The sequence below is a fragment of the Boleophthalmus pectinirostris genome, unplaced genomic scaffold (assembly GCF_026225935.1).
Source record: "Boleophthalmus pectinirostris isolate CB_2022bp ecotype Guang Dong unplaced genomic scaffold, ASM2622593v1 HiC_scaffold_20, whole genome shotgun sequence".
NCBI classification, from domain to species: Eukaryota; Metazoa; Chordata; class Actinopteri; order Gobiiformes; family Gobiidae; genus Boleophthalmus; species Boleophthalmus pectinirostris.
The window spans coordinates 4,043,705-4,058,034 of NW_026571153.1; the positions used below are offsets into that span (position 1 = coordinate 4,043,705).

The 14,330-nt window shown below is 37.0% G+C and overlaps 1 protein-coding gene across 1 annotated transcript; it reads left to right on the top strand.

The window, feature by feature from the left end:
* The first annotated feature begins 472 nt into the window (after window positions 1-472).
* drap1 (DR1-associated protein 1 (negative cofactor 2 alpha)) lies at window positions 473-13,814 on the top strand. Its single transcript, XM_055156541.1, has 7 exons — window positions 473-677; window positions 4,023-4,095; window positions 4,211-4,304; window positions 6,244-6,369; window positions 9,378-9,468; window positions 9,551-9,639; window positions 10,951-13,814. The coding sequence occupies exons 1-7, from the start codon at window positions 636-638 to the stop codon at window positions 11,093-11,095; spliced, it is 660 nt and encodes a 219-aa protein (XP_055012516.1). The 5' UTR covers window positions 473-635; the 3' UTR covers window positions 11,096-13,814.
* The last annotated feature ends 516 nt before the right edge of the window (window positions 13,815-14,330 follow it).

The following is a 14,330-nucleotide window of genomic DNA, read 5'->3' on the forward strand; positions in this document are numbered from 1 at the left end:
AAACAAAAAAAAAACAACAGATTTTTCAAATATTAAGAAGAAAATCTGGTCACACTAAATAACAACGTCTGGTCACTCTAGGACTGTCCTGTGTGTTTTTCTTGGAGTTTAGGGTGACCAGATTTTCTTCTTAATATTTGAAAAATCTGCTTTTTTTTTTTTTTTTTATTTATTATATGTGAAAAATGAATGGAAATTTTACTTCCAGAACCAGAGCTGACTTTGAAATGAAAAAAAAAAAAAAAAAAAAAAAAAAACACCTTTAAAACACAGAAAAAAATCTGAAATATTACGTCTGGTCATTCAGGTCAGGTCTAAAATTGGTCAAAAATAGAGACTTTTTTTTTTTTTTTTTTTTTTTTTGCACAAATCTGTATTTTTGTTTCAATCCGCTGGGACAGGGGACACTCCTCCACACTGATGACTCGGGGGCGTGTGGACCCGGTGTCGTCGGACTCGGTGGACTCGGAGGCGGCGCTCGGCTGCAGCGGGAGGAGCTAACTGCTAACTGCTAACTGCTAACTGTTCTCCGGCGTCTGCAGCGGGGCGGACGGGGCTCCAACTACACACCAAAAAAACAACTCTCGACACGTTTAACTATTTTATTTTATTCCCCCCGCGCCGGTCACGTAGCTATGCCCAGCAAAAAGAAGAAATACAACGCCAGGTTCCCCCCGGTAAGTGTAAACCCGATGAACCGGTGCTAACTGGGCTAATGCTAAGACGTGCAACTCAGAGCTAACTTCTCTAGCCGCGGTGCATGCAAACCTAAACAAATTACACCGATTTTATGACGTGCGCTTGTTTTGTGTGTCTGAACGCGTTTGTGCATGAAATATAAACTTAAAGCAACTCTCCCGTGGCTTCTGGTGCGTGTGTGTCCGCCGGGAGCTGCAAACCGAGCAGCCGGACCAGTGTTGTTTTTAGCAACGTGCTAACTCAAACTAATAATTACAGCGGTTTTTAGGGTGAGCAGATGTTCCTATTTTACCCAGTTTTGAGCCCTGTGTCCCCTGTCCCTGCAGATTAAACAAAACCACTGATTTGTCCCAGTTTTGTGCAAGAAAATGTCCCAGGTGTCTCTATTTTTGACCAATTTGAGATCTGTGTAGGATGAACAGATGTCCCTATTTCTGTCTAGATCTGTGAAGAGGTTTTTTATTTATTTTTTAGTCTTTTAGCAGTATAATGAAACTCACATCAGTGTCAGCTCTGGTTCTGGAAGTAAAAATTCTATTCATTTTTCACGTAGAATTTTTAAAAAAAGCAGTTTTGAGCCCCGTGTCCCCTGTCCTAGCAGATTTGTCTCAGTTTTACACAAGAAATGTCCCTGTTTTTAACCAATTTTATACCTGCCAACAGTAAAAAGACTCATAAATTGTCATTTGTTTAGGTAAAATACAGAAAAGCTGCTTAAAAACGACCAAAACACAAAGAAAATGTGACTATACTGACTCATGTTAGTGCCGAATGCAGAACAATTTTCCTTAACTTAACAGTTTTTTTTTTAACCAACCCAAACCAGGGATGTCCCAGGGTTTTATTTTGAAAATCTTGTCACCCTAAACTCCAAGGAAGACACACAGGACAGTTTTAGAGTGACCAGTTGTCGTTATTTTCCCGGGACAGTCCCAGTTTTGAGCCCTGTGTCCCCTGTCCCTGCAGATTTAAACAAAACCACTGATTTGTCTCAGTTTTGTGCAAGAAATGTCCCAGGTGTCTCTATTTTTGACCAATTTGAGATCTGTGTAGGATGAACAGACGTCCCTATTTCTGTCTAGATCTGTGAAGAGGTTTTTTATTTATTTTTTAGTCTTTTAGCAGTATAATGAAACTCACTTCAGTGTCAGCTCTGGTTCTGGAAGTCAAATTTCTTTTCATTTTTCACATAGAATTTTATAAAAACATATTCTTCAAGTATTAAGAAGAAAATCTGGTCACCCTAAGCTCCAAGAAAGACACACTGGACAGTTTTAGAGTGACCAGACATCGTTATTTACCCGGGACAGTCCCAGTTTTGATCCTTGTGTCCCCTGTCCCAGCGGATTTAAACAAAACCAGTGATTTGTCCCAGCTTTATATAAGAAATGACCCTGTTTTTGACCAATTTGATCCCTGCCAACAGTAAAAACACTCATAAATTGTCATTCGTTTTGGTAAAATACAGAAAAGCTGCTTAAAAACGACCAAAACACAAAGAAAATGTGACTATACTGACTCATGTTAGTGCCGAATGCAGAACAATTTTCCTTAATTATACACTCGCTTCACAAATTTTATTTAACCACCCCAAACCAGGGATGTCCCAGGGTTTTATTTTGAAAATCTTGTCACCCTAAACTCCAAGGAAGACACACAGGACAGTTTTAGAGTGACCAGTTGTCGTTATTTTCCCGGGACAGTCCCAGTTTTGAGCCCTGTGTCCCCTGTCCCTGCAGATTTAAACAAAACCACTGATTTGTCCCAGTTTTGTGCAAGAAAATGTCCCAGGTGTCTCTATTTTTGACCAATTTGAGACCTGTGTAGGATGAACAGACGTCCCTATTTCTGTCTAGATCTGTGAAGAGTTTTTTATTTATTTTTTTAGTCTTTTAGCAAAGTTTTGAGCCCTGTGTCCCCTGTCCCAGCAGATTTAAACAAAACCAGTGATTTGTCTCAGTTTTATACACGAAATGTCCCTGTTTTTGACCAGTTTGATCCCTGCCTACAGTAAAAAAGACTCATAAATTGTCATTTGTTTAGGTAAAATACAGAAAAGCTGCTTAAAAATGATCAAAATACAAAGAAAATGTGACTATACTGACTCATGTTAGTGCCGAATGCAGAACATTTTTTTTATTATTATACCAACTCAAACCAGGGATGTCCTAGTTTTTTTATTTTGAAAATCTGGTCACCCGAGGTTCCAAAGAAGACACACAGTATCGTCCTAGAGTGACCAGATGTTTATATTTACCCGGTACAGTCTCAGTTTTGAGCCTGTGTCGACTGTCCCAGTAGATTTAAACAAAACCACTGATTTGTTCAAGTTTTATACAAGAAATATCCCTGGTTTTTGACCAATCTTGATCCCAGCCAACAGTAAAGAGAGGCATAAATTGTCATTTGTTTAGGTGAAATACAGAAAAGCTGCTTAAAAATGACCAAAACACAAAGAAAAAGCGACTATACTGATTCACGTTTTCATCATGAATGGTCTCTGCATAATAATTTTCCTTAATTACAAGCTCGTTTCACAATTTTATTATTACCAACTCTCAAAAACCGAGGGTGTCCCAGTTTTTGATTATGAAAATTTGTTCTGCCTACCTTATTTTACCATAAGCAAAAGGCTATTAATTTCTCACGTACACCTATAGGCATGAATGAAAAGTCAAGATTTTATGTAAATTGCAATTTCAATGTTTGAAATGGACAAATATGCCAACCAAGCCAATGGAATATGATTCTAATATAGAGTGACCAGACGTCCTTGTTTACTCGGGACAGTCCCAGTTTTGAGTCCTGTGTCCCCTGTCGCACCAGATTTATACAAAACCAGAGATTTGTCACAATTTTATACAAAAAATATCTCAGACGTCTCTAATTTTTGACCAATCTGATCACTGCCAACAGTAAAAAGAGACATAAATTGTAATTTGTTTAGGTAAAATTCAGAAAATCTGCTTAAAAACAACCAAAACACAAAGAAAATGTGACTATACTGACTCAAATTTTCGTAATGAACGGACTCTGTGTAACAATTTTCCTTAATTACGCACTCGTTTTACAATTTTATTATTACCAACCACCAAAAAACCGAGGACGTCCCAGTTTTTTAGTTTGAAAATCTGGTCACCCTATATTAATTCCAGCAATTTAATGAGTTTTATCAACTTCCAGCAGATGTTTTTAATGGTTGTTGAGTTTAATCTGCAGAAATAAAGAAGTCTGTCGTTATTTCAAAGACTTTAAACTGTTGCTGTGTTGAAAATGATCTCACTAAATCAAAATCTGAATGAATTTTATCGTTGTTGTTTCAGGCGCGGATTAAGAAGATTATGCAGACGGACGAGGAAATAGGCAAAGTGGCGGCGGCCGTACCTGTTATCATTTGTATCCTTCACGTGCTTCTGTTTTTTTTTTCCTTTTTTAATTTACGAAATATTCTGTGGACATTGTGCCGTTCTGCTGTTCTGCCCAGAGTTTTCTTTAACCGCCGTCGTTTCAGCGAGGGCTCTGGAGCTTTTCCTGGAGTCGCTGCTCACAAAAGCGTGTCACGTCACCCAGTCCAGGAACGCCAAAACCATGACCACGTCTCATCTGTAAGACTCGCGCTTTTCTTTTTTTCTTCTTTTTTTTTTCTTTTTTTTTTGGGTAGAATTTGTGAGGCAATTTACTGACAACTTCTACTACTACTACTACTGCTAGTACTACTGCTACTACTACTACTACTATTACTACTATTCTAGCCTACTACAACTACTGCTACTACTTGTTTTTTCAATACTACTGCAGTTGTTACTATTGCCTCAACTACTACACCAGAAGTGCTACTGCTACTACTACTACTACTACTACTACTACTACCACTACTACTGCTGCTACTACTACTGCTACTACTACTACTACTACTACCACTACTACTACCACTACTACTACCACTGTTGTTGCTGCTACTACTGCTACTACTAATACTACTAATACTACTACTACTACAACAAATACTACTACAAATACTAAAACTATTAATAATAATACTACCACTGTTGCTGCTACTACTGCTACTACTACTGCTACTACTACTACTACTGTTGCTGCTACTACTGCTACTACTGCTACTACTACTACTACTACTACTACTACTACTACTGTTGCTGCTACTACTGCTACTACTGCTACTACTACTACTACTACTACTACTGCTGCTACTACTAACACTACTACTATTAATGCTATTATTACTACTACTACTGCTAGTACTACTGCTACTACTACTACTACTATTACTACTATTCTAGCCTACTACAACTACTGCTACGACTTGTTTTTTCAATACTACTGCAGTTGTTACTATTGCCTCAACTACTACACCAGAAGTGCTACTGCTACTACTACTACTACTAATACTACTAATACTACAACAAATACTACTACAAATACTAATACTATTAATAATAATACTACTACTGTTGCTGCTACTACTGCTACTACTGCTACTACTACTACTACTGTTGCTGCTACTACTGCTACTACTACTACTACTACTACTACTACTACTACTACTACTACTGCTACTACTAACACTACTACTATTAATGCTATTATTACTACTACTACTACTGCTATTACTAATACTATTAATACTACTAATACTACCACTATTGCTGCTACTGCTGCTACTACTCCTCCTCTCGCCTACTACAACTACTGCGACTATTTGTTTTTTCTACTGCAGTTGTTAATATTGCCTCAACTACTACACCAGAAGTATCACTACGACTGCTACTGCTGCTACTGCTGCTACTGCTGCTACTGCTGCTACTGCTGCTACTACTATTACTACTATTAATACTACTACTATTACTACTACTACTACCACTACTGCTACTACTAGTGCTACTGCTACTGCTACTACTACTACTACTACTACCACTACTGCCGCTGCTACTACTACTGCTACTACTACTGCTGTTGCTGCTGCTACTACTAATACTACTGCTACTACAGCTACTGCAGCTACTACAACTACTATTCTAACCTACTACAACAACAACTTTTCATTACTATTGCAGTTGTTATTGTTACCTCAAGTACTACACCAAAAGTATTAATGAAAAATAAAACAAAAGTGTGCGAGCGTGTGACCACAACCGCTGACAATATTTCGGCAATATTCAGTCAATAAAGCATAAATTGAGTAATTAAAACAGGCCTGGAAATGAAGTTCGTGTTGCAAAAGATGTGAATTGACTTTTTTTTTTAAAACCACATCCACAAAATTGCAGAAATGTCGTTTTTTTTAAAAGATTACACTGCAAATTTTATGTTGAATTTGCTTTTTTTCCCAGCTTTTCGATTCATTTTCGTTAGACTACACATTCAGTATTGTAAATTTGCTGATACTTCTCACTTTTAGCATGTTTTTATCGTCGTTCCACATCCCTTAACTCTTAACTAACCGCGTCGTTTGCTGTACAAAGCGTCTGTCTGAAAGCGTGCGCGCATGTTCTGAAGTGTGTGGTGTTGAAACGCTGTGCGCAGGAAGCAGTGCATCGAGCTGGAGCAGCAGTTTGATTTCCTCAAAGACCTGGTGGCCACAGTGCCGGACATGCAGGGGGAAGGAGAGGACAACCACACGGAGGGAGGGGCCGACAGGGTCCCGAAGAGGTACACACAAACACACAAAAAAACACACAAAAACTCACACGGACGTACACACTGGATTCAAAAAGGTGGGTTTATTTAGTTTTCTTGTACCAGAGATGAGGACCCTTTAATGCAGGAGTGTCAAACTCATTTTGGTCCGGGGGTCATGTCCAACCGACTTTGATCCCAAAGTGTCCGGATCAGAAAACTCATGTCATATAAACCCCAAAAAATAACAATAAGTTCAAATATTTGTGCAGAGAAACACAAATCTATTACAGAAATCTTTAATTGATGAACGATCGTCCTTTAAGAGCGTTTGGAAAGAGATAAGTCTTCATTTGTGCTGCTCTGGTGGGAGGGGCCACGTACAGAGACGCTGGAGACGCTGCTGTGATAAACACCACAGAAAAATAACAATATTTTAATAGAAAATATAATTAAAATATTTTAGTAGAAAATCAGCCGAGGACCAGATTAAAGGTCTTGGAGGGTCGGATCTGGCCCCCGGGCCGCATGTTTGACACCTGTGCTTTAATGTATCACGTGATAAATTATTGCAAACAAGCATTTATTCCAGATTCATTTAAGAGGGGATAAAACAAAAATGTTTATATCCATGTATAGGGCTGAGTATCATTCAGAAGTTACCGATACGATACATACCTCGACACATAGGCCACGATACGATACATATCTCGATACAGTGAGCTTTCGGTTCAGTATGATATATTTCAAATCAATTCAATATGGTTCAATAAAAAATAATGTCTAAATCATGTCTGTGATACTAAGTCTTTTTTAACCACTTCTTGTTCAAAGTTCATAAGAAACACAAACATTTTAATCATGAAAACAGTGAATATGTCAAATGTGTCGCATAAATGAGTTTTCTTCTTCAAAACAAGCAACAAAACTGTAAAAGCTGTTGCACTGTAACAAAATAATTTGGTAAAATAAACTAAAAAAATACTCTTGACGATATATCAATACAGCAGCCCACGATATCGATACTGTATCATCACATTAAACGATACGATATATCGATATTTCAATATTTTTGCACACCCCATCTGTGTATCTTTGGTCTTGGAAATCCTAGAAAAGTCATAGTTTTGTAAATTCAAAGAAAGTTTTGGAAAAGTCATGGAATTTTATTATCTCTTTCACAAGTTCTCATGAGACTATTATGATTATTTGAGAACGTCTGCGCCTTTTGTTTAAGAGAAACGACAATAATGACAGTAATGACGACAAACACTGACAGGATTTTGAAAGTTAAACTATAATCCCAAACCATAAGGTGAGTGGAAAGAGTTAACATTTCATATTTGGCTCTAAAAGTCTGATCAGTTCTGCACACATGTAGGTGCCGTAAAGTCATGGAAAATTCACTTTAGGTCATGAAAAAGTCATGGAAAAGTTTTGAAATGTTGTCAGTGATAAAGAGTGGGAACCCTGGAGAGAAGAGTGAAATATGATTTGCTAAACTTAAACTTAAAATGCATTAAGACAGAAGTCGACTAAAGAAACTCTTGGTCGACTATTAAGGGGTCGTAGCAAAAGTTAATAAAACTATTACGTATCTTTACAGTATATATCTGACCCAAAAACTGCGCTGTAAAGTCATGGAAAATTCACTTTACGTCATGAAAAAGTCATGGAAAAGTTTTGAAATTTTGTCAGTGAAAAAGGGTGGTAACCTTATTGTTTTTTTTTTTTTTTTTTGTTTTTTTTTTGTTTTTTTTTTAAAGTTTTCCACAATGTTATGATGTTGTTTCTTCATCAAAAACTTGCCTGAAGAGGTTTTAGATTAGAGTGAGTCCCCTGTCCCAGCAAATTTATCCAAAGCCAGTGATTTGTCCCAGTTTTATACAAAAAATATCCCAGGTGTCCCTATTTTTATTTTTTATTTATTTTTTTGACTGGCAGGTAACAAATTCACAAATGTCAGTTTATGCAGAGCTGGAAAAAAAATAAGTCCAAATTGCAAGTTCCCCACCAGAACAGATCCACTTGTTAAATGGCACAAATTATAATAGATGGAAGAGAGAAAAAAAAAAAACAATAAAAAAAAAACAACAAGACAAAAAAAAAAAACAAACAAACAAAAATAAATAAATAAATAAAATTAAAAACAACCCAAATCCAAACCCCCACCCACCCTGTCACCGCACAGGTAGAATATCTATACCAGGTGTCCCTATTTTTGACAAATTTGATCCTCACCAACAGTCAGAAGAGGGGAATATATTGTCATTTGTTTAGCTAAAATATAGGACAAAAAAAATGCAACAACAATCTCTCAGAGTCTGACTGAAATTAAATTTTCGGCAGCAGCAACAATGAAACATAAAAGTAAAACACCCAAAAGAGCTACGTAATGTGTTCAGCCAGTCCACATTCAATCTGTACTGAAAACGGAGGAACTGGTTGTTTCTTTTGTCTAAAACTGAAGCCAAAGTTGTAAACGGGGTAATGAAGGTGTTGCAGCGTGTCAGTAATGGGCACAGCGCTGTTTGCTGGACAAATGACTCTACTACAGTTTCTCTTTACACCTCATTCTTTTCGTCTACGTGCAGATTGATTTAAGCACTGGAACATGACTGCGCATATTTTATTGTATGAAACCACAAATGCACTCGTGGTTTTCTTACACTGGTTCATGCTACAGTTAAAACAGACTTTACTTTTCTGTTCAGAGACAAACTGGCTCAAATTCCAAAAAAAAAAGAAAAACAAAAGTAAAGTCTAATTGATGAGTGTAATATCTTTTGAATTTTATTTGTAATCTTTTTATTTATTTATAAGATCTAACATCTGGTTTGTGTGGGACTTCTAAATATATTAACAAAAATAGCATTTACAGAAAAGAAAGAAAGAACAAAAACAAAAGACAAACACAACACAAAGATAACATTCACACTGTCCCCACACCTGTATTTGTAAATTATTAAACAAAAAAAATCAACTCTATGTAGAACAGAAAGTACATAAAACAAAGACGTATTTTTATTCTTTGTTGCCAGGGGTCGAAAACCCGGCACTGGGCGCAAGAACGGAGGAGCCGGAGCCAAAGGCAAAGACAAGAAGTTATCGGGCACAGAGTCCGAGCAGGAGGTGGGTCCGTCTCGCTCGCGGCGCCGGCGTGGAGCTGGACACGAGCGTCTCTGTGTGTTTAACTTTATCATATGTCCCACAGGACGAGTCTGAGGACAGTGAGACGGACGCAGACGAGGAGGACGGATCTCAGTCCAGCACAAACCAGCAGCCGGCTGCCAGGTTTCACAGGTACAACTCTCCTGGACTTAACTGTGTCGAGAGGTCGGTTTAATGTGACAATCATTAATAGTGGTTAATTAGTAGCTGGTTAGTCTAAATACAGTTTGCAGTATTCTGTACTTGGACAAGCCCTTTAAAAGAATCCCAGATATGTCCTAAGCTATTTCACTATTACTTTGCACAAATAATCTGTTTAATAACATAACTCCTCAGACCAGACAAAGGTTCATATGGATCCCAATTCTAGGTTGGAAAATTAAATTACATTTGTATGTAAATGTAATTGAAAGCAGTTTAGTTTCTTAAATAATAGAATATGATAAGAATGAAACTGTAGCTTTGTTTGACTGAAAGACCAGACTTTTTTTTTTTTTTAGCCATATGGCCCTGGTCTTATCATAACTATAGACCTTCCTGAATCACAGTGGAACTTCTGGTTAATGGTTTTCTGTGGCAAAATGTGTGTGCAAATGTCTCGTGTTTTCTCCAGCAGCTTCATAAATCTGCCCCATCACCAAATCTTCAACCAACAAGCTCCACAAAGGATAAATATTCTAACATGAAGAATTTATCCACAACTATCAAATGAAGAAAGACAAAAACTTAAAGACGAACGACGACGATGCATTAGTGACACACTGAACAAAATGAACGTTATGATCCTAGAGATGTCTCACATTCAAACTGCACAAATCTCTCCGTCTATATTAATATCAACATCATGAAATCGATTTTTAATTTTGATTGTAGAATCAGTCTGAGTGAACAAGTTACTTCTGTTTTATTCATGATCATAACGTTAGTTTTGTTCAGTGTGTCACTAAAGCGTCGTCGTTGTTCGCCTTTACGTTTTCGCCTTTCTTCCCTTGATAGTTGTGGATAAATTCTTATTGTTAGAATGTTTATCCTTTGTGGACCTTGTTGGTTGAAGATTTGGTGATGGGGCAGATTTATGAAGCTGCTGGAAAATACAACACACATTTATACACACATTTTCCCACAGAAAACCATTAACCGTAAGTTTACCTAAACCTAAAGCGCGGCACTTCCAGCCGTTGTAAAAAAAGATCCATTGTGCAGTTTTGTTTTGGCCTTTACATTTACATCGTGGTTGCTGGTAACAGTTATGGAATTACTTCTACATACGACAAATCTGTAAAATACAAAGTAAATCTATAAACTTCATCACAAAAACACAATGATTTTACCAATGTTTTAGTGGAATAACTCTTCTCACCTGTTTCATGAGCACTGTAAAATTAAAATGGTTTTGTGTAAATTCCTGCCGTGACGTGTCCCTCTGTCCCTCCTGTGCCCCAGCCCTCACGAAGCGGGGATGGTCCACACCGTGGGGCCGGAGTATCCCGTCCACTACCCGCCCCGTCCCCCGACGTTCCACGAGCCGCCCCCGCTGCCCCCCGCCCCGCACGCTGCCGACGACGACGACGAAGACTACGACTCCTAGCTCCGCCGCAAAACGCTACACACGCAGTCTCCGTTTTTTTGGATTCGGTCCAGCAGAGGAGGGGGAAAAAAACAAAACAAAAAAACTTTACACGTATTACCACGCCGAGAAGACCCCGATCTGGCTGTACTTTCTGTGTTTTAATTTTTAACGGCTTTTATTTTATCGTGGAGGAGAATCCAAGCGGTGTTTTTTAGCTACTCTGACTACCGAGCAACTGGTCATTGTTTTTGGCCCCCAGACGAAATAGACGTGGCTTAAATTTTCTTTTTTTTTTTGGCTTTTTTTGGCACTTTTTTATTTTGTAGTCCTCGGATCTGTATGGTTATAGACATCGTATCGCCGCGTGTTGCTCAAACGGCCGAGGTTGCGCTCCCTCTAAAGTGTCCCCTGCGCTTTCCGGCTTTGTCAACGAAGCGTCTGACCGGAGCCGTCTGCGAGATTTAGGTTGGACGGTGGCCCTTAAAGGACAAGTCACATCAGCAAAGCGCAAAACGTAGAGTAAAGATAACGACGGGAGAACTTCATAACGTAAAAGATCAGAAATTAAAACAAGAAAAATGACAAAACGCAAAAGCAAATTCCAATTATTTCGTAAATTGTAAGAGATTTAACAGTAAAAAACACATTCAACGAAATCGGGTCCCAAAATAAACCAAATTGTCGTCACGCTTGGAAGCAAAACCTCAAGCCGTAAACAAATTGGAAATTGTAAATCAAAATTGGAAGATTGTACACTTGTTTTGACCACGTTTTATTTAAAGAGTTCACCGTAGTTTGCAGTTTTGTGCACTGTGATACAAAAGTTTCAGCTACGAAAAGCAAATTTGTACGTTCAGTTCTTTTTTTTCCCCCCAATTTCCTCAGTTTTAATGCATATTTTCAAATTGAACCATAGATTTCTAAGACTTGCTTTGATCCGGCTTTGTTTCTTTTAGTCTACTGTAAAGATAATGAGCGGAGAAATTAAGAACGTAAAAAATCTGAAGTTAATAGAAAAAAATTGACAAAACGCAAAAGCAAATTCTGATCATTTCGTAAATTGTAAGAAATTTAACAGTAATTCGTGATAATTCGTGAAAAAACAACGAAATCGGGTCCAAAAATAAAGTCGCAAATTGTCACTTTACGAAGCAAAACCTCAAGCCGTAAATAAATTGAAAATTGCAAATCAAAATTTAAAGATTGTACTCTTGTTTTGACCTTTTAATACGCACACGTTTCAGTTTGCAGTTTTGTGCACTGTGATTCGATTTGTTTCCAAAGTTTCAGTGCCGTACAGTCCTACGAAAAGCAAAATTGTACAGTTGTTCAGTGCTTTTCTTTTTGCACAATTTCTTCAATTTTAATGCATATTTTCAAATTTAACCATAGATTTCGAGGGCTTGCTTTTGTGATAAAGAAAATAAGAATGTAAAAAAAAATCTGAAATTAAAAGAAGAAAAATGACAAAACACAAAAGCAAATTCCAATTATTTCTTAAATTGTAAGAAATTTAACAGTAAACAACACATACTTGAATCATTCGTGAAAAAACAATGAAATTTGGTCCAAAAATAAAGTTGCAAATTGTCACTCTTGGCAGCAAAACCTCACGCCATAAACAAATTGAAAATTGCAAATCAAAATTGGGAAATTGTACAGTTGTTTTGACCTTTTATACATGCATGTTTTATTTAAAGAGTTAACCGTAGTTTGCAGTTTTGTGCACTGTGATTCGATTTGTTTCCAAAGTTTCAGTGCTGTACAGTCCTACGAAAACCAAAATTGTGCATTCAGTTAATTTTTTTTGCTTAATTTATTCAGTTTTAATGCATATTTTCAAATTTATCCATGGATTTCCAAGATTTGCTTTTGTAATTTTGCGTTTACAAGATGATCCCAGCTTCGTTTCTTTTAGTTTATTGTACATATAACAAGCAGAGAAAATAATAACGTAACAAAAAATCTCAAATTAAAACAAAAAAAAAATTACAAAACGCAAAAGCAAATTCCAATTTACAAAGCAAATTTCTTAAATCGTATAAAATTTAACAGTGAAAAACACAATCATTGAATCAAAAACAACGAAATCGGGTCCAAAAATAAAGTCTCAAACTGTCACTTTACGAAGCAAACCTCAAGTCGTAAACAAATTGAAAATTGCAAATCAAAATTGGAAGATCGTACACTTGTTTTGACCTTTTCATTTCATTTTTTTGCCCAATTTCTTCAGTTTTATTGCGTATTTTCAAACCATTCAAACCAACCATTGATTTCGAAGATTTGCTTTTGTGATCCTGCGTTTACGAGTTAATCCCGGCTTCGTTTCTTTTATTCTACTGTAACTTTGTCATTTCCTCGTTGCGACTTGTCCTCACGGCCGCTTTAAGCTTCTCGTTTTATTCTCGTTTTTATCCAGCCCTGTTTACAACCGTGTTTTTTTTTTTCTTTTTTTCTTTCACGATCTCGTTCCCAGCGGCTTAAACGTACTGCGATAAACGGACCAGGCCTTTGTTTTTAAACCTTCCGTTGTCACTCTCCTCTGTCCCTCGCTCGTCATAAGTTCCCCCCTCGTTTTTTTTAGATTGTTTTAAACGTGTCCAGTGGGGCCCCCCCGACGCCAGAAGATGAAATGTTCCCGCCTAAACAGTCACCTTTGACACTGTAATGTAAAATTTTAGCATTTGTTTTATTTTGTATGGGTGAAATAAAGTCCAATAAAATTTTCCAGATCTTTTGGGTGTGTGTTTGTGTTTGTATATATACATACCTCGATACATAGACCATGATATGATACATACCTCGATACATAAACCACTATACAATGCATATCACGATACATAGACCACGATACTTACCTCGATACAGTGAGCTTTCGATTCGATACAGTATAATACGATATATTTCAAATATTATTTGATATGGTTCAGTAAAAATAAAGGCTAAATCATGATACTAAAAGTCTTTATTTATTTATTAAAGACAGCAGAATATAAGATTTAACCAAATACAATAATCAACATAAAAACAAAACACAAAAACAGAGCAACACTCACAACAAATGCAAAACAACAAAAATGTTGTTTTTTCACACCAACACAAATTTAGTTTGTGTTTGTGCACTGCTAGGCCCCTTACACTGACATTTTGGCCAGTTTATAATTTAAATTCCTTTTCTCCCTCTCTCTCTTCCTTCTTTTTTTTCTCCCTTTTTTAATAAACATTTTTAGACATTAGACATCTTTAGTTTTAG

Coding starts and splice junctions, on each gene's coding strand:
- drap1 (XM_055156541.1), top strand. CDS start 636: ATGCCCAGCAAAAAGAAGAAATACAACGCCAGGTTCCCCCCG. Junction 6,370..9,377: donor GCCGACAGGGTCCCGAAGAG/GTACACACAAAC, acceptor CTTTGTTGCCAG/GGGTCGAAAACCCGGCACTG. Junction 9,640..10,950: donor CCGGCTGCCAGGTTTCACAG/GTACAACTCTCC, acceptor CCTGTGCCCCAG/CCCTCACGAAGCGGGGATGG.